This window comes from Salvelinus alpinus, chromosome 5, assembly GCF_045679555.1.
Source record: "Salvelinus alpinus chromosome 5, SLU_Salpinus.1, whole genome shotgun sequence".
In the NCBI taxonomy this organism is placed as follows: Eukaryota; Metazoa; Chordata; class Actinopteri; order Salmoniformes; family Salmonidae; genus Salvelinus; species Salvelinus alpinus.
In genome coordinates, this window is record NC_092090.1 from 15043787 (window position 1) to 15069288 (window position 25502).

Below are 25502 nucleotides of genomic sequence, written 5' to 3' on the forward strand. Positions count from 1 at the left end.
ACCCCTTGACTTTTTCCACATTTTGTTACATTACAGCTTTATTCTAAAATGGATTAAATAAACCACACATGACAAAGCAAAAACAGGTTTAGAATTTTTTGTAAATGTAAAAAAAAAAAAAATCTCAGGTGCATTCTGTTTCCATAGAAACATCAAGGATGATCAATAACTTGGGAGTCCAACTGTGGTAAATTCAATTGATTGGACATGATTTGGAAAGGTACACACCTGTCTATATAAAAAGGTCTCAGTTGAGAGCAAAAAAATAAAAGAAATCAAGCCATGAGGTCAAAGGAATTGTCCGTAGAGCTCTGAGACAGGATTGTGCCAAGGCACAGATCTGGGGAAGGGTACCAACATTTTTTCAGCAAAATTGAAGGTCCCCAATAACACAGTGGCCTCCATCATTCTTAAATGGAAGAAGTTTGGAACCACCAAGACTCCTAGAGCTGGCTATTCCTAGAGCTGGCTGCACGGCCAAACTGGGGAATTGGGGGAGATGTGCCTTGATCAGGGAGATGAACAAGAACCCAATGGTCACTGGCAGAGCTCCAGAGTTCCTCTGAAGATGGGAGAACCTTCCAGAAGGACCACCATCTCTGTAGCACTCCACCACTCAGGCCTTTATGGTAGAGTTGCCAGACGGAAGCCACTCCTCAGTAAAAATGCACGACAGCCCTCTTGGAGTTTGCCAAAAGGCACCTAAAGGACTCTCAGACCATGAGAAACAAGATTATCTGATGAAACCAAGATTGAACCCTTTGTCCTGAATACCAAGCATTATGTCTGGAGGAATCATGGCACCAACCATCCCTACGGTGAAGTATGGTGGTGAAAGCATCATGCTATGAGGATGCTTTTCAGCGGCAGGAACTGGAAGACTAGTCAGGAAAAAGACAAACGGAGCAAAGTACAGAGAGATCCTTGATGAAATCCTGCTCTAGAGCGCCCAGGACCTCAGACTGGGGTAAAGGTTCACCTTCCAACAGGACAACGACCCTAAGTTTTTAATTTGTATTTATTTAACTATCACACAGCCAAGACAACACAGGAGTGGCTTCGGGACAAGTCTCTGAATGTCCTTGAGTGGCCCAGCTAGAGACTGGATTTGAACCCGATCGAACATCTCTGGAGAGACCTGAAAATAGCTGTGCAGCAACGCTCCCCATCCAACCTGACAGAGCGTGAGAGGAGAAACTCCCCAAATATAGGTGTGCCAAGCTTGTAGCGTCATACCCAAGAACACTTGGGGCTGTAATCTCTGCCAAAGGTGCATCAACAAAGTACTAAGTAAAGGGTCTGAATTCTTATGTAAATGTGATATTTCAGTTTATTTTGTATACATAAACAAAAACACAGTAACCACTGACTGAGTCAAGTTGCAGAATGAAGATTAATTATAAAAAAGGGGAGACTTAGGTGTGGGTGCGCGCACGCACACACCCATATGTAACTGACACTATACTGCAGCACACTAACATTGGATGTAATGCATTTTATGTCCACCAGAGATTTCATTTAACACATTTAGAAAATTATAGAGATGACGATTGATATTAAATACACAGCCACCAACATTGGAATAATACAAAATGCACCTCAAATCAGTATTTCATAAATTAAAAAGATGCAGTCCGGGATCTTAAGCACAACAAACTCGTAACATTTTGCAGGGATTGGATGATATCACACATTTTGTAAAAATAAAATAACTAAATTAATGACGTAGTACACACAAAAAAAAAGGGGGACCACTTTTGGCTCATGAGCACCACTCAAAACTATCTGTAATTATACAAACATTTGAGAGTGCATCTTTAAAATGAATACTTCCCTTCACAAACAATATTTCTTCATAGTTATCATAACGGCCAATGCTTAATATATTTCAACATATCAGAAGTCTAGCCTAAAACATTTCACACAAAAACATTTGAAAACACCCATCAACATAGAAATCCCTGAGAATGCGTTCCATCTTAGATATCCATGTTGACGTGACCTGTGCCCGTACTCCGCAAATCAGTCCACAAACAATCTGTGGTGGACAGTAGGCTACAGGTCTGCGATACAATGCAACTTCAATTCTAAATAAACCTAAAAGGTTGCAAGATCGAATCCCCGAGCTGACAAGGTAAAAATCTGTCGTTCTGCCCCTGAACAAGGCAGTTAACCCACTGTTCCTAGGCCGTCATTGAAAATAAGAATTTGTTCTTAACTGAATTCCCTAGTAAAATAAAAGGTTAAAAAAAAAAATTAAAAAAAATGTGGCTGTGAGTTTGAATCCCATTTGGGGCAAGATTGTTTTTAAGGAGCAAACCCTCCACTGCTGGTCCTCGAGGGAAATAGCACAAAAGTAGGCGATGATCAAAATGCATATAAATTATTATACAATTAAGTGTACACATGTAATTTCTCCAATATTCATTGTAGTGACTAATATTTGTAATATTTTTGGGCCTAACCCTATAGCCTTTCAGTCGGAGTGACTCCAAGATCCTTTAATGTTCATTTACTACGTGTTACCTGCTTTTCGATTCATAATAAAACCAGAATTAGTGTAGGCCTAATAAATATTTGAAGTGTAGGCTGAACTAAAGTCCCATTTTCAATAGGTTATAGCTAGGGGGACACTATCTGGGGTGAAGACGTGTAACATTCAACCTATAGTAGGCTAGGCTTGCCTATATCAACACCATTTTGGACATCATTTTGCTTTCAATAGCCATTTAAACCGGCAATAGGCTATCGTGTTGATATACGCTAGCCCAGCAAATAACACGTCCATGACAATGAAGATGGCTCCATTGTCGATCTGAATGTCTATATAGGCTAAGCCAGTCAGTCAATAGCATGCGTTACAGAATAGGAGAGCAGTCAGTCAATAGCATGCGTTACAGAATAGGAGAGCAGTCAGTCAATAGCATGCGTTACAGAATAGGAGAGCAGTCAGTCAATAGCATGCGTTACAGAATAGGAGAGCAGTCAGTCAATAGCATGTGTTACAGAATAGGAGAGCAGTCAGTCAATAGCATGTGTTACAGAATAGGAGAGCAGTCCGTCGCTTACTGAATGGGCTTCATAAGTAGTGAAGCCATGAGGCTTCACCTCAGCGGATTTCTGGAGTAGCTTCGCCCTTTACTGGACACTTGGTGAACCTAGCCAGACCAGTCAATTTACACTGTTAAACAAGGTAGTCTAGATAATGATTATAAAAACATTGTAGCCATAACTTACATGTTGTGTAGTGTACACATCCATGCAGCCTCATATGCTGAGATATTATTAGGCCCTAGTAGCAGTGTTGGTGAAGGCTGAAGTCGTAGGCCTAGCGCTTTATGAAATTCATTCTTAGGCTTAATTTTTAAGGTGACGGCTATAGTTTCCTTAACAATACCACAATGAATGTAAGTTCACAGGTTGAAACAGAAAAATTATAACACGGGAGATTCATACTTACGTCACAGGTGGTGAATATTGTCAGAAACTAGGAGTCCTACACTGAGGTAATCATCCAGACAGATTTTTGCATTTGATGCAGTTAATTTGAGTATAAGAACGTGCCAGTGGACTTCTGTTAAGGATGCATTAGTGAAAAAAACGCATTGGATCATGTCAATTTTAAACTGGCCGAGACGGAATTTGTTACTGGATATAATCTGCTGGCCGTCCACAGCATCGTGGCTAATTTGGCCAGGTTGGCCTATGAGACAAGCTAGCCATTTTAGACCAATGGTTAAACCATGGTCTAAGCCAAAGTTCATAAGTTTGGCCCCACATTGTTCAAGTTCACACAAAACCAAAAACGGTAGTGCAGATAAAAGGATAAGGTATTTGAGCACGTAAATGCTGTGCAATGTAGACAATAGGCTAACACCTATTTGATTAATCCGCTTTAATAAAAAGCTTTTTATAGTGTATATACAGCTGTAAGGGAAATTATCTTTATGAATTATAAGCGAAATCCCTTAAATAACTGTAGTTTGTGCATTTCCGAGAGCCTCATGGTGACGTTGTACTCATAGTTTCCATCGTGTAGTCCAGTTTGGAGATTTTTATCGACTAGGGTTTCCCAGTAGTGGTGCCAGTTCCCATCTTTGTCTTTCCCAAATCCATACACATTCACCTGCATTGGAAAAACATATTTAGAGAGTTAGTTTCATAATGTTTACCAAAAGGTTTTATTTATGGCAATGGGATATATTGTGTATCAGCCTACATGATTTGGGTCAGTAATATGTGACGATACCACAGATTGTCAGAACTATGCCAGAACTACGCAAATCCATTAGGTGTCAGAGTTGGTTTCCTGCATTGCGATCATGTGTAGTACACAGTGTGTAGTGGGACGGCAGGTAACCTAGCTACCTAGGTAACCTAGTGGTTAGAGCATTGGGCCAGTAACCGGAAGGTTGCTGGATTGAATCCCTGAACTGACAAGGTAAAAATATGTCGTTCTGCCCCTGAACAAGGCAGTTAACCCACTGTTCTCCGGGCGCCGAAGACATGGATGTCGATTAAGGCACCTCTACCGCTCTGATTCAGAGCGGTTAGGTTAAAAGCGAAAGACACATTTCAATTGGACAACTGACTAGGTATTCCCCTTTCACTAGTATACAGTGTGTAGTATTCAGTGTGTCTTGCTGAGGAAGTACACTCCTATCCACATTCCTAGCAGAGCATGTTGATATTTAGTATTTATTAGGATCCACATTAGTTCCTGTCAGGGCATGAGCTACTCTTCCTGGGGTCCAAACAATCACGTCGCAAAAGCCTACATCATAAATAAAACATAATTCAAGACATTACTCTAATATTACAAATGTACAATGTAAAATTCACAGTACCACAACATGACTGTGCGTTTGAGTGCGTCTCTTCCGCATTGTGCCATGAGGTGTTGTTGTATCTGTTGATATCTATGGGTCTTACCTTGTCACAGATGTGTAGGGATAATATCAAAGCCATGAATCCAGTGGAGGGGTATTTGCCCTGATAGTCAAGCCAGGTTTCATGAACATATTTCATAAACACAGGATTCAGAACCAATACCTGCATGGAATACATTGCACATTACATTACTGATTTAATTAGAAAAAGAGGAATGTCTATTGTGATGCATCAAATTTGAGAAGTCACTTTGTTAGATGGATAGTGTCAGAGATGGGATGCCATGATGCAGTTACTACACTCCCATTCTGATACGGTCTCAAGCTCTGACTCGTAATGACACATTCACCCCTAGGCAAATAATAATACCAATGTAGCTCAGTTGGCAGAGCATGGCGCTTGCAACACCAGGGTTGTGGGTTCAATTCCCAATGGGGATCAGTATGAAAATGTATGCACTCACTAAGTTGCTCTGGAAGAGAGTGTCTGCTAAATTACAAAATAAATACATTTGACATCACCACCTCCTTTGTTAGGAAACCACCTAACCATATATTTAGTTGTTGGTTTTAAAAATGGCTCTGCCCATAACACACATGCTCAACTACAAGCAGACCTACTGTCCAAGAGACAGTATAAAAGATCATGCATTAGATATTGCCTGTGTAGATGGATAATAAACATAAGAAATGAACAAGGTGACTCACCAAATCTTTGTTGGCCTTTATCTTCTGTCTAAGTGGTAAATATGACCTGTTGAATAAAAGAAGACTTCATTTCATCTAGGAGGTGCTAGCTATGTTATCTTAGGAAAATGCATGGTGTAGCAGGGTTTCCCAACTCCAGTAGCCCTGGACAAGCACACCTGATTCAACTTGTCAACTAATCGTCAAGCCCTCAATGAGTTGAATCAGGTGTTTTTGTCCAGGGACTGTAGGACCGGTGTTGATTAACACTTAACTAAATCAGAAGAGTCCATGATAAGTTGTTACTCACAAAGTGATGTGAGACCCAGTGGTCACGGCGCCTGGTAGCCACTGAAGGTCCAGAGTCTTGAAAGGGATCAACAGGCACCTAGTGGCTTTGTCCAGGTCTATTGCACTCTCTGGGTACATGACATGATACGTGGTCCGTTTCCCAACATCCTCCTCATAGCCAGAGGTAGGAGCCTTGTTCATTCTAGATAGCAGGAATCCATACAATAACTGCAATATTTCAAAGCTCTTCGTTCAACAGTGACAGAACGGGTAGCGCCATCTTTATTTTAAGTAGTTATTTTCGGCTTCTATGAGTTGATTGGCAGTCAGTAAACAAACTGAACTGGTGCACGCTGCTACCTGGAGTGGGCGGTCTGTACAGGCATAAAGCCAAGGTCGGTTATTTACTGCCACATGCAGCTGTGGAAGGTTTGTTCCTTTCCACTGGAGCATGACCTCCTCTACTTCCCACAAATGTAAAAGCGTTGGATTGGTGGAGGCATGGGCTAGCTAGTGGGAGTGCCACCATATCTTACAGTGTCTACAGAAAGTATTCAGACCCCTTGACCATTTCCACATTTTGTTACGTTACAGCCTTATTCTAAAATGTATTAAATCGTCCCCCCCTCAAATCGACACACAATTCCCCATAATGACAAAGCAAAAGCAGGTTTAAATTGTTACAAATTTATATAAAAACATAACACAATTACATAAGTATTTAGACCATTTACTTTGTTGAAGCACCTTTGGCAGAGATTCCAGCCTCGCATTTTATGGGTATAACTACAAGCTTGGCACACCTGTATTTGGGGAGTTTCTCCCATTCTTCTCTGCAGATCCTTTCAAGCTCTGTCAGGTTGGTTGGGGAGCGTCGCTGCACAGCTATTTTTTTAGGTTTCTCCAGACATGTTTGATCAGGTTCAAGTCCGGGCTCTGGCTGTGCCACTCAATGACTTGTACCGAAGCCACTCCTGCGTTGTCTTGGCTGTGTGCTTAGGGTCGTTGTCCTGTTGGAAGGTGAGCCGTCACCCCAGTCTGAGGTCCTGAGCAGGTTTTCTTCAAGGATCTCTCTGTACTTTGCTCTGTTCATCTTTCCCGACTAGTCTCCCAGTCCCTGCCACTGAATAACATCCCCACAGCATACTTCCACCACGCGTTACCATGGGATGGTGCCAGGTTTCCTCCAGGCATGACGTTTGGCGTTCAGGACAAAGAGTTTAATCTTGGTTTAATCAAATCAGAGAATCTTGTGTCTCATGGTCAGAGTCCTTTAGGTGCCTTTTGGCAAACTCCCAAGCAGGGTGTCATGTGCCTTTCACTGAGGAGTGGCTTCCGTCTGGCCACTACCATAAAGGCCTGATTGGTGAGGTTCTGCAGAGACGGTTGTCTTTCTGGAAGGTTCTCCCTTCTCCCCAAAGGAACTCTGGAGCTCTGTAAGTGACCATCAGGTTCTTGGTCACCTCCCTGACCAAGACCCTTCTCCCCCGATTCCTCAGGTTTGGCCGGGCAGCCAGCTCTAGGAACAGTCTTGGTGGTTCCAAACTTCTTCCATTTAAGAATGATGGAGGTCACGGTTCTTGGGAAACTTCAGTGGCAGCACCTGCCTGCCAGTCCAGCATCACTACTCTGGACGGTTCTGACCTAGAATATGTGGACAACTACAAATACCTAGGTGTCTGGTTAGACTGTAAACTCTCCTTCCAGCCTCACATTAAGCATCTCCAATCCAAAATTACATCTAGAATCGTCTTCCTACTTCACAACAAAGCCTCCTTCACTCATGCTGCCAAACATACCCTCGTAAAACTGACTATCCTACTGATCCTTGACTTCAGCGATGTCATGTACAAAATAGCCTCCAACACTCTACTCAGACTGCATCCAATTTGCTATCACAGTGCCATCTGTTTTGTCACCAAAGCCCCATATACTACCCACCACTGCAACCTGTACGCTCTCGTTGGCTGGCCCTCGCTTCTTATTCGTCGCCAAATCCACTGGCTCCAGGTCATCTACAAGTCTCTGCTAGGTAAAGTCCGCCTTAGCTCACTGGTCATCATAGCAGCACCCACCTGTAGCACGCGCTCCAGCACGTATATTTCACATGTCACCCCCAAAGCCATTTCCTCCTTTGGATGCCTTTCCTTCCAGTTCTCTGCTGCCAATGACTGGAACGAATTGCAAAAAAATATATATATAAATATATATATATATATTTTTTTTTTTAAATCACTGAAGCTGGAGACTCATAGCTCCCTCACTAACTTTAAGCATCAGTTGTCAGAGCAACTCACAGATCACTGCACATAGCCCATCTGTAAATAGCCCATCCAACTACCTCATCACCATACTGTATTTAATTTTTTGCTCCTTTGCACCCCAGTATCTCTACTTGCACACTCATCTTCTGCACATCTATCACTCCAGTGTTTAATTGATTGCTAAATTGTAATTATTTCACCACTATGGCCTATTTATTGCCTTACCTCATTTGCACACACTGTATAGACTATTTTTCTATTGTGTTATTGACTGTGTTTGTTTATTCCATGTGTAACTCTGTGTTGTTGTTTGTGTCGCACTGCTTTGCTTTATCTTGGCCAGGTCGCAGTTGTAAATGAGAACTTGTTCTCAACTGGCCTACCTGGTGAAATAAAATTTTAAAATATATTTTTAATCAATGGAAACAGGATGTATCCAAGATCAATTTTTGAGTTTCATAGCAAAGGGTCTGAATCCTTATGGAAATTTTATATAAATTTGCAAAAATGTTGATAAACCTGTTTTCACTTTGTCATTATGGGGTATTGTGTGTAGATTGAGGATTATTTTATTTAATCCATTTTAGAATAAGGCTGTAACGTAACAACATGTGGAAACAGGGTAGAGGTCTGAATACTTTCAGAATGCACTGTATATAGTGAACAAGTGCACACTGAGTTGGTGGGGATAATTGGGACATAACTCTCAATTAAATTGGCTGATCCCTCCTACTGACCTGGATGGCAGGCACTGTGCCTAAATACCTGTCCCTTTGCCCTCCCACTTGCCAAGTGCCCTTTTGGGTGGTGGCATAATTATATATTTTTTTGTATACAGTTTGTCTTTGTTGTTCTGAACCCACTGCCCCCCAAGTTGTGACATCTTCAAGTTCACCACCCTGACCCCTGGTCTGCCCTGTACGGAGCTTGCGTGTGCCCGGTTGCCCCCAGTCTGCACTGTGCGGAGCTTGCGTGCGCCCGGTTGCCCCCAGTCTGCCCTGTACGGAGCTTGCGTGCGCCCGGTTGCCCCCAGTCTGACCTGTACGGAGCTTGCGTGCGCCCGGTTACCCCCAGTCTGCCCTGTACGGAGCTTGCGTGCGCCCGGTTGCCCCCAGTCTGACCTGTACGGAGCTTGATTTTTTAAACTAGATGGCTTGCTACACACACTCAACTGGTGATCGCATCTCAAATCCTTTGGATAATGGGGCGCGCGCAATCGCCGTACAGGTCAGACTGGGGGCAACCGGGCGCACCCCATTATCCAAAGGATTTGAGATGCGGTCACCAGTTGAGTGTGTGTAGCAAGCCATCTAGTTTAAATAATCAACAGTACTGGCACAGCAGCATAATATTTGATCAACAATTGATTTAGTCAGTCTGGTTGGCTGATAGCCAACACGCAGCAGAAAGACGGGCGGTTGCCCTTCCAATTTTGAGCACCTACAAGGTCTGTTTACGGCCCTGCTTTATGGAATCCTGTGATCCTTCCTTAACCCATAGGAAGACCCACCCAGTTGACTAACTCAAAATGGCTTAAGTCTTCAATGGCACTGCCAATGCTTAAAGTGCGCCCTCTGTCAACACCCTCTGTTGGCCTACCTTATGACAACGTCACTGGAGTCTATGAGGGCTCCGAAGTGGGAACCCTTGAGGTTCCCAGAGTTCCCCACCACAGCACAGCTTCCATGGCGCTCATGGCCCGCGTCCATGTGGAGGTCAGCATCAGGGATGACCTGGAACAACTTCTCCACCACCTCGCTGAACTTGGCTGTGCTATTGTCATTCTGGATTTCCTGGTGATAAGATGGTACTTTATTTGATTGCACCAGTCAACACATAAAACACCAAAAATACACAATGGACACGCAGCACAACTCAGATGACAATCATAACATCAGCACAAACCAGTCAAATCTGATGATGTATATTGTGTGATTTGTATATAATGATTTCATGTTCACCTGCAGAGGGAACTGAGCTGTTAAATCTGCTGCAATGCATCATTCCTGAGTATTCTGAGACTTATGTTTGGATTGTACATGGTCTCTGTCCAGAAAAACAGGTTATTGTTGACTACAATAGCAATCAGTTAATCAGTTGTCAGTGACAACGCTTGTATTGCAGCGTGTGAAAGAGCTGGCCTTACTCGATCACTTAAAGAGGCTTAAAAACAGAAGGGTGAATTTTTTATTTTTTTTTGTAAAACGGTAGGATAAAACAAGGAAAACTGACAGCCTAAACTGTGGTTCACCAGCTGCATTCACACAGGCAACCGAATTCTGACCTTTGCTCCACAAGGATCTCTAAACAATGACACCAGTTCATTCAATCATTCGGTCAGAGGGACCGATTTAGTGTTCAATTAACCAGCCAATCAGGATTCAAAACCAATTAACAGGGAAGAGGCACAATTTACAATGTTGCTATAGTATTGCCTGGAATGACAAATGGTTAAAATGAGAGGAATTCTGCATCCAACTTGTTTTATCCGGTAGATTAGCAATACATTAAAACAATGTCCTTGTAGTGAAGGGCTCACTCATTCACACAGCCTAAACCCAACCAATAAAAGTTCATTCTGAATTAAACTCTCATAAACAACAAGAGAAAAAGAAACATGCAACAGTATTAACAAGATACTTAACATGTTTGGCCATTTCAATGTATAGTAGTAATGAGCGTTTGGGACATTCATTGACCAACGTCAATAGGCTAATCCAGTGGTCACCGACTTGTCGATTTCCAAGGCATTTCTAGTCGATCGCCAAACATTTCTGTAAAAAACCCAACGATAAAGCCTTGTGTTCCTATTTTTTTATTATTAGTCTCGGGCTGTTGGTGTTAGGTGCAGCCAATTTAGCTTCCCTGCGCCCCGGGTAGGCAAACTGTTGCCATGTCATGTGTCTGAAGTTACAAACTCTGCCTTGCCGGTGGGCCTGGAGAGGAAATTAAGTGCACTATGCCAATGCTGGTCAATCAGATTGCTCAAATGACCGAGTCTGCAGTAACGTAGCAGGCATAAAAGAAAGCTACGGCAAAATTGATACTGTGAGATTTCAAAAACATGACTAGATTGACACTCAATGAGTACAGCAAAGAGATGCTGTTTTTATGAGTGAGTTTATGCTTAAGTTCTTACTCCGCACTGTCAACACTTTGTATTCAACACTTGTATAACCAACGCTACATCAAGCAGTGCAGCAGTAATGATTGAGTATGAAGTGCATCTAAAGGCTTGCGATGTATTCTTAGCGGGTTGGGTCTTTTTTAATATCAATGAATATTTCACTTTCTCTGTTCATAGGAGTAACAACATGAATTTGTGCATGAGGCAGAAATAATGCGGTGCGACTCCAGTTTGGCCATCAGCTGGAAGACGGTGACCCTTTTTGGTCAGTGTCGGTGGAGGAAAGGGAGAGCGGAGAGATGTTGAGAGACGGACCCTCAGTCTGCTGCGCTCTCCCTCCGCTGAGACTGACCATCAGATGTAAGCACCATCAGCCCAGTAAAATAAACAGCTAATGATTTAAATGTATGCTCACTCAGCTGTGCCTCACAAGTAATACAACAATAGATCTATTACCGGTGTGATCATATAGTCCACCTCAAATTTGGATTAAAAATAAAAAATGTCCTGAACAACAATGCATTGGCAGGTAAATTCAAGCAAAGCCAGTATGCGGTGATAATATATTGGGCCTATAGTTTACTGCACAAACCTCATTGTTACAGTACTGTTTTTAATTGGTTATTGTTGCATAGGCTTACAATTAATCATGTTAATAAAATATATTTTTTTAAATCAGAGCGGTAGATCTCGGCATGCATTTTGACTCAGTGATCTAGACTCAGAAAAGGTTGGTGAACACTGGGCCAATCTACATTGGAGGCTACTGTGACAGTTGATCAGTCTCATGGGCAAAAACTGGTTGAATAAATGTTTCCACATCATAGGTCTATGACCTTGCATCAAAATGGGACATTGATTGGACTTGCATAAAATCATCAATGTGAGGGAATTGCGTCTTCACCCAACGTTTAATCTAAATCCAATGACATGGTATAATGTTTTGTTGATTTCACGTTAGTTGACAAATCAACCGAAATGTAAATCAAAACGAAAAAGGTTGAAATGATGTCTGCGCTCAGTCGGGTTGTTCTTTAGAGATGGGGTAAGATAGTGCAATAACGTTTTGAATAAGCAATCATTACGCGCCACAAGCTACTCTGGTGGGATCGTGTTTTATTTTTCCTAATTTGTTTTTGTTTTCTTTTAACGGTTGACTCAATAAGCATAGTCTTTTTGATGTTGCTAGGGTCAGTGTATAGGCTATAACTTTAATGAATTATAGGCCCTATTGCTGAATGCGAACGTGTTGGACTTGCGCTGGAAATGATTCTATTTATCCAATGTTTGTCATGGCTTTTTGTTTTGTAACGACCCTGGGTTTATGAGCGCATATCGACTCTGCCGCTCGAGCATGCTTTTGGGGCACAGTTGATAGCCCTCTGGACTTCGGGCTAGAAAGTCGAGGCCAGCTCCCTGCCTGTTACATTAGCTAAGACATATTTAAATATATATGAATCAAAAAAATACATTTAGCATACCCGCCACCACGTTCTGGTATCATCGGGGAGTTCCTTGTTCTCTCTCGTCAGAAATGGTTTGATAGATCTGATGAAGCGCTTCTGAAACCATGGGTCGTCGTCCGGCGGTGGAGAGAAGATACGGTCCAGCGGCCGAAAGGCATTTTTTACAAAATCAACAAATGAATTGGAGGATTGGTGTCCAGAATAAAACACAATGATAGTAGTGATGCTGAGTAGAACCGTGGTTAGAAGGCATTTTCTAATCCTGAAGATACTCATTTCGTAGGTGGTATAGAATCCTCACCACCTGTGAAGAGATCAATAATGAATATGTGACAACGTCCCTAATAATGCTGGTTTCAAATCATCAAGGATCTGGGAAGTCGGAACTCTCCGACTTCCGAGCTTTCAAGACTACTGCGAACTTGGAAAGAAAAATCGTTTGATTCTTCTTCTATGAGGTTTAACGGCGGTTGGCATCCAATTTGTTGCGTTACCGCCACCTACTAGACTAGAGTACAACTCCCTTATACCTTGATTGAAAAATAAAAATGTACTAAATAAATACCCTACCATCTAACACTACACTTACTAATTTCAAAATTATATAAAATAAAATGAACACCACCCTACTCCATTAAATGTATTTATTCCTACCTCATGCCATCATCCTGAAAGGTATGGGACATCACCACTTAACACACCCTGTAACTCTTCTGATGTCAAGTCTCGCACACCCAAATACCTCTTTGCAGCTGCCACCACAACCTCAATTTTCTGCGACTTGCTATAAAATATACAAATCTAATCTTACTGAAACTTATATCACTTTTGGCCTATCCCTTTGTAGTGGTATACCTCTACTACTCTCACCACTCCCCCTTAACCCACTCCTCTACTTTCTTCACTGGGGGTACAATCACTGTGGAAGCCAAGCCATATTATAACCTATGTGTTGTGATAATTGCGAAGTAAATCACTGTAGAAGCCAAGCCATATTATAACCTATGTGTTGTGATAATTGCGTCGTTTGTTCTCTAAATCCTGTTAATTCATATGCCTTGCGACTATGATATATAGTTCTAAAAGCCGAAACAATAAGAAGACACAGTGGCAGAATAAATTCAACCACATCTTCTCGGTCTATCATTCTATCATACAGTACACGCTTTTATTTTTTGTTGTCTTAGACTATCTGGCTAAAATGCTTGCTTTCCAGCCTAACAACGTGAACTAGTTAACATTAGCCTCCTACATATTGAACTTCCATCCTCTCAAGCCAGGGGCACAACAATGTATGAATTAATGGTTGAATCAGAATCTCCCTAATAATCATTGGCCAGTATGGATAATTAAGTAAAACCACAAGTCCAAATCCCTATCTCCATCCATGGCTAATTTAGGAAAGAGACACATTTCAGCTAGCTAGCCGCCGGAGGACAACACAACCAGATGCAACAATTCAAGTTTTTCTGTCAATGACATATGCTCTCAATGGGATTTGATAGGAGCAGTGGCGACCCGTCATTCAGGGCAACAAAAATATATATATAAAAAAATATTTGATTGTTGCCTGTTTTGCATGTTATTTCGGCATTAATATGTGTCACATATCAGTTTGTAAGTAATGTAAAAAATGTAATAATTTTGTTAATAAGGCAGCATACAAACATGGCCTCTTTGCTTTCTTGAGTAAAGCAGCTCCAAAATGCAGGTGTTACAGCCTAGCTCAGTGTTTTCTGTGGTGTTGGGGCAGCCAGCGGAAAATACACATGTTTTCTAGTTGCACCGTGATTGGCTCAGTGTTCTGTCACTCATGGGGATACTACGTCACCCGCAAAATCTACAGGGAGAGCAAAAAATTCACGCCCCTTGGTGTTGCCATAGATTTACATTAGAAGTGTCCATCCAAGAAGGCTCAAGGTCATTGGCCACAGATACAATGACGTCAAATTGCGTTATATCTACCCTAGCTTTGATTGGACTGATCATGTCAACATCATGCTTTCAAAATCTTAGCTAGCAAGCTAGACAAGCAGTCATCATGAATCAAGTCGACAATCTACTGGAAAATCCTTTTCAATCCTTGTCATATAAAGAGAAATTATAGATATCGGTGCTCATCAGCCATTGGACATAAACATTACACAACCAGCTGGAAATCGCAAATTCAACAATGAGTGGTTTGCAAGGAAAGGAATCTGTGGCTAACTGCAAGTGTTGCAAAGCAACCACTAGCCCGCTAGTCAGTGGAGGAGTGTGTGTGGTCCAAGTCTGGATTTAAGAGTCTCTTTTCCAAGCTTAAAAGGATAAACATTCACATGCAACACCATAGGCCAGAAAAGGTTGAATATATTGGCCATACTGTCAATCCAGCATGACTTCTGCAGCGTTCAAAACAACTGGAAACTCGGAACTAGGAAATCTCAGACTTCAGTGAGTTCAAGACAACTGGGAACTTGGATAAAAACGAGCTCCGACTGGGAAAATACGTGTTGAACAGAATTCACAGATTCCAGGGGTATCGTCGGATGGGGCCACAGTGTCTCCTGACCCCTCCTGTCTCAGCCTCCAGTATTTATGCTGCAGTAGTTTGTGTCGGGGGGCTAGGGTCAGTCTGTTATATCTGGAGTACTTCTCCTGTCTTATCCAGTGTCCTGTGTGAATTTAAGTATGCTCTCTCTAATTCTCTCCTTCTCTCTTTCTTTCTCTCTCTCGGAGGACCTGAGCCCTAGGACCATATGTCAGGACTACTGGGCATGATGACTCCTTGCTGTCCCCAGTCCACCTGGCCTTGCTGCTGTTCCAGTTTCAACTGTTCTGCCTGCAGTTATGGAACCCCTACCTGTCCCAGACCTGCTGTTTTCAACTCTTAATGATCGGCTATGAAAAGCCAACTGACATTTATTCCTGATTATTATTTGACCATGCTTGTCATTTATGAACATTTTGAACATCTTGGCTCTCTCTAATTCTCTCCTTCTCTCTTTCTTTCTCTATCTCGGAGGAACTGAGCCCTAAGACCATACGTCAGGACTACCGGGTATGATGACTCCTTGCTGTCCCCAGTCCACCTGGCCTTGCTGCTGTCCCAGTTTCAACTGTTCTGCCTGCGGTTATGGAACCCCTACCTGTCCCAGACCTGCTGTTTTCAACTCTTAATTATCGGCTATGAAAAGCCAACTGACATTTATTCCTGATTATTATTTGACCATGCTTGTCATTTATGAACATTTTGAACATGTTCTGTTATAATCTCCACCCGGCACAGCCAGAAGAGGACTGGCCACCCCTCATAGCCTGGTTCCTCTCTAGGTTTCTTCCTAGGTTTTGGCCTTTCTAGGGAGTTTTTCCTAGCCACCGTGCTTCTACACCTGCATTGCTTGCTGTTTGGGGTTTTAGGCTGGGTTTCTGTACAGCACCTCGAGATATTAGCTGATGTACGAAGGGCTATATAAAATAAACTTGATTGATAAGCATTCTAGTACAGTTAAATAGTTAACACACACGGACGCAGCGGTCTAAGACACTGCATCTCAGTGCAAGTCAGGAACTCGGCTCTCCTTCTAGAGCTCCGCAATGAAGATCACTGACGTCATGATTCAACCTTGTTTTTTTCTCTGAGTTACCAGTTGTCTTGAAAGCACCATACATCCAGAGAATTCCAGACTTTGATAACAAAGTTTGATGACAAAATCTCCCCACAGAAGGACCGCTGCGCCACCTTTCTGTTCAAGTGAGCACAGCACAACAAGGTGAGTCCAAAAATATCTTGCTTGTCCTAGAGAGATTTACACAGCTATCAAAACGTCACACTAGGGTAAGCCTACATTAAACACAGCCCTTATTTTAAGTGTTTCTAAATTCCCTATGTGAAAATAAATTGGGGAAAAACGTTTCGAACCATTTCTCTCTTTGACCCCTATCTTTTATGGGTATTATGACTCATACCTGTGGTAATACTGTGATACTGTGGTAATATATAGGCTTTGCCCAAGGAACCATGGCGGAGTTAGTGCCCACAAAAAGACGGCATTAATATTGCCCTCTATTAGGCTACAGTTTAAATAAGTTATGATGAACTTGACTGGGTGGTGAAAGTGCACGGTGATAAGCTTGATGCTGTCAAGTATGCTCTCTCTCCGGGCACTCTAGGTCGCCATGCTCCCGCGCCTCAGCCCGGAACGACAGGTTCCCCGCTTCAGCAGAGGTGACCGGTCCTGATCCCCGGGATAGTAATTTTGGTCGGCGTCCTGCGGCTGGAGCCGCGCGTAAGGGAGGGGGTACTGTCACGTGTGCTCCCTCTCTGACCTCTAGGTCATCAGGCTGCTGATTATTCCTATTAAAACTTTTTTTTACCTTTGATGCAAGAGAGAAAGAGACAAGAAAGTAGTCAAGACGACTAGCTTGATTAAGTCTCCTCCATGTATATCTCACTAGGTCTGGGTTTTTTAGTCTCCAAATATACACTATTTCTAATGTGTCCATAATATTTGTGATTTCCTTAAGAGCATGGTGATGATAGTTTGTAGAGTGATTACCTTTACGGTCCATTGAGGTACTTAACACTGTGTTATAGTCTCCTACCATAATGATTAGGTCATTTGTTGCCTGTCAGTTCAATAAATTGGTATAAATGTTTTCGAAGAAGTGTGGATCATCCTGATTTGGAGCATATAGATTAATGTGCCAAATCTCTTTTTCGTCCACTTTCATATTCAAAAGGATCCACCTTCCTTGCGATTCATTCCTGACTATTTGCACATTCAGATCGACATTTTTGTTAATTAATATCATCACACCCTTTGAGTTCCTTTGTCCATGACATAAAATTATTTCACCACCTCATTCCTTTTTCCACGCAACTTCATCTAAGGATGTAGAGTGAGTTTCCTGTAAACAGTATATGTTATATTACTTTTCTTTTAGCCACGTAAAGACTGATCTTCTTTTTATATAATCTGCGAAACCAATTATAACTGGCTATACTTATTTCACCCCTTACCATAACTAGATACTATTCTCAGTCTAAATTGACAATAATTAGTGCTTGTAAAGTTACTGCCATCAGAGGTATTTGTCACGCCCTGACCTTAGAGAGCCGTTTTATTTCTCTATTTGGTTAGGTGTGATTTGGGGTGGGCATTCTATGTTGTCTATTTCTTTGTTTTGGCCAAGTATGGTTCCCAATCAGAGGCAGCTGTCTATCGTTGTCTCTGATTGGGAATCATACTTAGGCAGCCTTTTGCCCACCTGTGTTTGTGGGTAGTTATTTTCTGTTTAGTCTCTGTTACCTGACAGAACTGTTCGCTTTCGTTTTGTTACTTTGTTCGAGTGTTTCTTTTAGAATAAAAATAATCTTGAACACTTTCCACGCAGCGCTTTGGTCCACTCCTTCCGACGACAGGCGTTACAGTATTATGAATGTCAAAACTAGAGCTTTCAAATGTCTGATATTTAGAATTCAAGAAATAGGTTCTAGCAATATTTGTTTTATTCCCTTGCCTGTTTGCCTGTGAGCCAATGCCACAGATGTTAGAAAATTGAGACAAGATATTATGTGTGTAACAAATCTGAGTAGGTTGATGTGTATGATATTGGATGTGATATAATGAGAGTGTGTACGATGTCTGTATAAGAGTAAGACTATAAAGTGTGTTGTCCAAATAAATAATAACTCTGCCAATTTGCATGGTTGAGTGTCTATGTGTGTAACATGTAGTGCGTATAGCCTTGATATTCATGACGATAATTGTAATCCATATCGTATCACCATCATAGTTGCATCATAATTACCTTTAACATAACTGAAAAACTCATCCAAGCATTTCCATAGCAATTGACGTTTTACATGATCGTGAAAGAGACCTTGCATTACTCTAGAGACGGCTTCACTACAGTACAAATGTATTCCGCACAATATGTTATTATTCCCCAATGCCCCTATTCTGATATCTTCCCCTTGCTTGTTGTAAACATATATAAACTTGTAGACAAATACAGAAAAAAGATAGACAAACAATAAACACATTAAATTATAAAACAGTTCTCGACAATAGGGAGAGAGGGAGAGAAGAGAAAAGAAAGAGGGAGTGAGAGAAAAGAGCAAGATCAAGTGTGTGTGTGTATGTCCAGTCGTGGACAACATTTTTGAGAATGACACAATATTCATTTTCACAAAGTTTGCTGCCTCAATTTGTATGATGGCAATTTGCATATACTCCAGAATGTTATGAAGAGTGATCAGATGAATTGCAATGAATTGCAAAGTCCCTCTTTGCCATGCAAATGAACTGAATCCCCAAAAAACATTTCCACTGCATTTCAGCCCTGCCACAAAAGGACCAGCTGACATCATGTCAGTGATTCTCTCGTTAACACAGGTGTGAGTGTTGACGAGGACAAGGCTGGAGATCACTCTGTCATGCTGATTGAGTTCGAATAACAGACTGGAAGCTTCAAAAGGAGGGTGGTGATTGGAATCATTGTTCTTCCTCTGTCATCCATGGTTACCTGCAAGGAAACACGTGACGTCGTCATTGTTTTGCACAAAAAGGCCTTCACAGGCAAGGATATTGCTGCCAGTAAGATTGCACCTAAATCAACCATTTATCGGATCATCAAGAACTTCAAGGAAAGCGGTTCAATTGTTCAAAGGCTTCAGGGCGCCCAAGAAAGTCCAGCAAGCGCCAGGACCGTCTCCTAAAGTTGATTCAGCTGCGGGATCGGGGCACCACCAGTACAGAGCTTGCTCAGGAATGGCAGCAGGTGTGTGAGTGCATCTGTACGAATACTTTTGGAGGATGGCCTGGTGTCAAGAAGGGCAGCAAAGAAGCCACTTTTATCCAGGAAAAACATCAGGGACAGACTGATATTCTGCAAAAGGTACAGGGATTGGACTGCTGAGGACTGGGGTAAAGTCATTTTCTCTGATGAATCCCCTTTCAGATTGTTTGGGGCCTCCGGAAAAAAGCTTGTCCGGAGAAGACAAGGTGAGCGCTACCATCAGTCCTGTGTCATGCCAACAGTAAAGCATCCTGAGACCATTAATGTTTGGGGTTGCTCTCAGCCAAGGGAGTGGGCTCACTCAAACAGTTTTAGAAACTTGAGAGTGTTTTCTATCCAATAGTAATAATAATATGCATATTGTATGATCTAGAATAGAGTACGAGGCCGTTTAAATTGGGCACGATTTTTTCCAAAGTGAAAATTGCGCCCCCCTATTGACAAGAAGTTTTAAACAGACAGCTCGGTGCATTTAGCTTGTCAACACTTCTTACAGAAACAAGTAGTGATGACGTCAATCTCTCTTCAACTTTGAGCCATGAGAGATTGACATGCATATAATTAAAGTTAGCTCTCTGTGTACTTTCAAGGGCCAGCCATGCTGCCCTGACCACACTACTGAACAGTAGTCTCGGTGCGACAAAACTAAGGCCTGTAGGACCTGCCTTGTTGATAGTGTTGTCAAGAAGGCAGAGCAGCACTTTATTATGGACATACTTCTCCCCATCTAAGCTACTGTTGTATCAATATGTTTTGACCAATATGTTTTGACAGTTTAAAATTCGGGCTTACTCCAAGCGGTTTAGTCACCTCAACTTGCTAAATTTCCACATTATTTATTATGAGATGTAGTTGAGGTTTAGGGTTTAGTGAATGGTTTGTCCCAAATTCAATACTTTATTTTTGGAAATATTTAGGACTAACTTATGCCTTGCCACCCATTCTGAAACAAACTGCAGCTCTTCGTTAAGTGTTGCAGTCATTTCAGTTGCTGTAGTAGCTGACATGTATAGTGTTGAGTCATCCGCATACATAGACACACTGGCTTTACTCAAAGCCTGTGGCATGTCATTAGTAAAGATTGAAAAAAGTAAGGGGCCTAAACAGCTATCCTGGGGAATTCCTGATTCTATTATGTTGGAGAGGCTTCCATTAAAGAACACCCTCTGTGTTCTGTTAGACAAGTAACTCTTTATCCACAATATAGCAGAGGGTGTAAAGCCATAACACATATGTTTTTCCAGCAGCAGACTATGATCGATAATGTATTGCTACCACTGTATCATCCAAGGTATTGTGTCTGCCAACGCCCCTGGGATAATGTACATTTGACGCAGCATTGTGACAACTCATTGTCACAATGTTAGGGATTAATTGAGCTGGTCTTGGGTCATTGAGAAGTCATTGTCTTAACGCAGCCTTGAAATGCGTGGACAGAGTCCAGGAGCCAAGATGATTAGGATGAACTCCGTCATTCCTGTAGAGTATCTTCTGTTTCCAGAAGGTGTCAAAGTTATCTATAAAACTGATTCCAACAGAGCTACAGTAATCTTTTAGCCAGATGTTTAATGCCAGTCGCCTGCTGAATCTTTCACACCCGGGGCCCAACGATGGTACCGGACCAGAAAAGACAGGATGTTTTTGAAATCTTTCAATGCTAGAGTCAGTTTTTAAAAATTAATGTTCAGAAATACTGAGCTAGCCCTCCTGATGTCGTTTGACCCCACATTGACTATTACAGCGTCAGCTCCCGGCACCTGTCGTAGAATGGTCGGAAGCAGCCTTGTAATGTCCTGTACACGTGCTCCTGGGTAGCACAGGGTTTTTTTTGCTCTGGGAACCGAGATGTTTCTCACCATAGAGCTGCCGATGATGACAGCTGGTGACACAGCCGGGGAGGTCCAGCCGTTCTTTCTCCTCGAGTGGAGGTCGGGGTATTATGGGGAGGGCAGGTGAGATGGGAGGGGATGTAGTTTCCAGTACAGGTCGGTTGAAAGCCGAGAGCGTGGTAAGCACTACTCCAGGACACGGAGCAGTTCAAGTTTGGCAGTAGTCCAAAAACATCCAAGGCACATTGCCAAGTAGAAGGCGCAACGTCAAGTGGAAGGATGAAAGCAGCAGTAGGCAGGTGTCTGCTCAGATAATGCCCCAGTGCAGAGTAGGTGCCCAGATATATCCAAGTAGGCCTCAAAAGTTTCAGCAGACCTGTTTTGTATGTCTCCCTGAAAACTGTATGCAATATTGCACTATTGTCCAATGTGTTCACAGACAGATGAAACAAAGGTAAAGTCCACAGTAGATAGTGTGGTTCTATTGTCTGATGATTTTTGTCCTTATGTAGGAGGTAATCTGTGACAAAATATCCACAGGGAAGTGTTATTAGCCCAACTGTAAAGCTGCAATGTGTAACGTTTTGGGCGACCCGACCAAATTCACTGTGCCTGAGGAAAAGTAGAAAAGTATATAAGAGTGTTTTGTCATATTGAAGTGCACTGTGTCAATGTTTGATACATGTGATGTTTTAATCATTTTTAGTCAGATCATGGGACTAGGGATGATCATTTCTGGTCATGGCTCACATCAACACCATTATCCCAGAAACCCTAGACCCACTCCAATTTGCATACCGCACCAACAGATCCACAGATGATGCCATCTCTTTTGCACTCCACACTCCCCTTTCACACCTGGACAAAAGGAACACCTATGTGAGAATACTATTCATTGACTACAGCTAAGCATTCAAAACCATATTACCGTCAAAGCTCATCACTAAGCTAAGGACCGTGGGACTAAACACCTCCCTCTGCAACTGGAGCCTGGATATCCTGCCCCCGGGTGGTAAGGGTAGGTAACAACACATCCGCCACGCTGATCCTCAACACAGGGGCCCCTCAGGGGTGGATGCTCAGCCCCCTCCTGTACTCCCTGTTCACTCATGACTGCACGGCCAGTCATGACTCCAACACCATCATTAAGTTTGCTGATGACACAACAGTGGTAACGACAACGACAACGATGAGACAGCCTATAGGGAGGTCAGAGACCTGACCGTGTGGTGCAAGGACAACCACCTCTCCCGCAAAGTGATCAAGACAAAGGAGATGATTGTGGACTACAGGAAAAGGAGGACCGAGCAGCCCCCATTCTCATCGATGGGGCTGTAGTGGAGCAGGTTGAGAGCTTCAAGTTCCTTGGCGTTCACATCACCAACAAACTAACATGGTCCAAGCACACCAAGAACGTCTCGAAGAGGGCACGACAATACCTATTCCCCCTCAGGAGACTGAAAATATTTGGCATGGGTCCTCAGATCCTCAAAAGATTTTACAGCTGCACCATCGAGAGCATCCTGACAGGTTGCATCACTGCCTGGTATGGCAACTGCTCGGCCTTCAACCGCAAGGCACTACAGAGGGTAGTGCGTACGGCCCAGTACATCACTGGGGCTAAGCTTCCTGCCATCCAGGACCTCTATACCAGGCGGTGTCAGAGGAAGGCCCTAAATTGTCAAAGGCTGCAGCCACCCTAGTCATAGACTGTTCTCTCTGCTAACGCACGGAGAGCGGTACCGGAGCGCCAAGTCTAGGTCCAAGAGGCTCCTAAACAGCTTCTACCCCCAAGCCATAAGACTCCTGAACATGTAATCAAATGCCTACCCAGAGTATTTGGATTGCCCCCTCTCCCCTGGAACGCGGCTGCTACTCTCTGTTATTATCTATGCATAGTCACTTTAATAACTCTACCTACATGTGCATATTACCTCAACACCTGTGCCCCCGCACATTGACATTGACTCTCTTCCGGTACCCTCTGTATATAGCCCTGCTATTGTTATTTACTGCTGCTCCTTAATTATTTATTATTCTTATCTCTGACATTTTGGGGGGTATTTTCTTAAAACTGCATTGTTGGTTAAGGGCTTGTAAGTAAGCATTTCACTGTAAGGTAATATGTATTCGGCGCATGTGACAAATAACATTTGATTTGATTTGAAATGAGCTGAAGCTAGTATTGTCTGAGATGTTGATTATTGTGCCTGAGGTACAATGAGTCTTAAACAGGCTCTGCTCACTCGGTTGTCAATGGTATAATTATCGCTGTGTGCCCGTTCACTGGAATGCATGTGCTGCTTAGGAACAGTTCTTTAATCCTGTACATACAATTCTATTCTGATTCAACAGCCATGTGTATGACTGTGACAAGAGCCTATAGAAGCCTTTCACGTGACGCGAGGCTAATACATTCTACGGTGTTTTGACAGCTCTTCCTCTGTGTGGGTGAGGGTTGCACTGACAACGATACCAACGCTCTCCACCACACCCACATCGCCCTGGCCTTCCTGACCGCATTCCTCTTCGCCACACACCTACCAGAGCGCCTGGCCCCTGGCAGCTTCGACTACATAGGTCAAAGTGCATGGTCTATCTGGAAAGACTGCTTGTTTGATTCATTCAGAATGATTTGTCACTGTACTGTGCAATACTTGTTGTAATACAGTGGAGACTGATCAACACTGGCTTGGTATTAGTGGTATGACATATGTAGCATTAAAACAACAGAGTAGTCTTTATATCACTGCCTCTGGGTCTCACTGTGCCTTCCTGTTTCCCCCTTATGCTGTGGAGGCCAGTTCTTCTGTTGCTGGCCAGTTACAGTTCTCCTTGAGTTCTGCTTCGTACCTCTCCTGTACCACTACTACTGTTGGTTTTTAACCACAGTCCTTTTGCACCCTCTGCAGGTCACAGCCACCAACTGTTCCACGTGTTCGGCATAATCGGCACTCATTTCCAGATGGAGGCCATTGAGCAGGACATGGTGACGCGACGGCCGTGGCTCCTCACGTACTCTCTGCCCATCACCTTCACCAACACACTGGGGGCGGCACTGCTGAGTGTAACCCTCAGCCTTGGCATCATCTTCCTCTTTAGTCTGCCTCTGCTCTGGTCAGCCACCCGGGGAGAACACACTGAGAAGACACAATCACATCCAATAGCCAAGGGCTGCCAGTACCACTAGCATTAGCCATTAGCCACATGCTAATGACAATGTATACGGGATGTAGGAACTGGATGGTTCAGTTGGTGGAGCATTGTGCCTGTAATGCCAGGATTGTGGATTCGATTCATAGGGCCACCCACATGTAAAATATATACAAGCATGAATGTAAGTCGCTTGGATAAGAGTGTCTGCTAAATGGCATATATTTGTATTATATTACTATTTTTAAACTGGACACTGTGGTGAGGGTGGGCTTGGGAGAAGAGGCGAACAAGTGAAGTGAACCACTATGACTTCTTGGTGGGGGATAGAGGTGAAGTCATGACAAGATACAATGCTGAAGGGGCAATGAACTGTTCTTCACATTATGTCAGCATGGATGAATAAACTGGTAGCTGAACAAGAGCTCCAGATATACTGCAATGAGGGACAGACAGTGGTACCTCTGGTAGTATTACATTGACTATAGGACTAGTACACAGTACTAAACACATAGGCCTTGCTTTTGTTTGCTGATTTACCAACGCTACTGAGGAGCAGGAAGAGACTGGAGCAGTGGGAAGTCACAAACTGTTTACGAAGAATCAATCCACTGAGGAGCAGGAAGAGACTGGAGCAGTGGGAAGTCACAAACTGTTTATAACAAATCAATCCACTGAGGAGCAGGAAGAGACTGGAGCAGTGGGAAGTCAAACTGTATTTGAAGAATCAATCCACTGAGGATCAGGAAGAGACTGGAGCAGTGGGAAGTCACAAACTGTTTATGAATAATCAATCCACTGAATGTTACATGAAGAGGAATTCTCGATATTGCTTCAATTTCATTTTCTTCCTTTTTAAACATTATTTGTATACAAAATATATTGATCACCTGATCATTTCTATACACAAATAATGGATATGTATTACAAACACACAGTATATCACCTCAAATATAGATATTATATCCACGGTCTAAGGCATCGTTTCCTAAACTAAGGGTGGCTAGATTTAA

At 42.7% G+C, this 25502-nt stretch overlaps 2 protein-coding genes across 2 annotated transcripts; one reads left to right on the forward strand and one right to left on the reverse strand.

Moving 5' to 3' along the window:
* Nucleotides 1-1312: 1312 nt before the first annotated feature.
* LOC139575600 (CMP-N-acetylneuraminate-beta-galactosamide-alpha-2,3-sialyltransferase 1-like) lies at nt 1313-13220 on the reverse strand. The gene is made up of 6 exons (XM_071400735.1): nt 12740-13220; nt 9731-9924; nt 5887-6069; nt 5598-5643; nt 4933-5052; nt 1313-4126 (listed from the first exon to the last, which is right to left on the reverse strand). The coding sequence occupies exons 1-6, from the start codon at nt 12998-13000 to the stop codon at nt 3953-3955; spliced, it is 978 nt and encodes a 325-aa protein (XP_071256836.1). The 5' UTR covers nt 13001-13220; the 3' UTR covers nt 1313-3952.
* Nucleotides 13221-16724: 3504 nt separating this feature from the next.
* Nucleotides 16725-25273, forward strand: LOC139575165 (membrane progestin receptor gamma-B-like). The gene is made up of 4 exons (XM_071400166.1): nt 16725-16732; nt 16877-16931; nt 23772-23916; nt 24249-25273. The coding sequence occupies exons 1-4, from the start codon at nt 16725-16727 to the stop codon at nt 24524-24526; spliced, it is 486 nt and encodes a 161-aa protein (XP_071256267.1). The 3' UTR covers nt 24527-25273.
* The last annotated feature ends 229 nt before the right edge of the window (nt 25274-25502 follow it).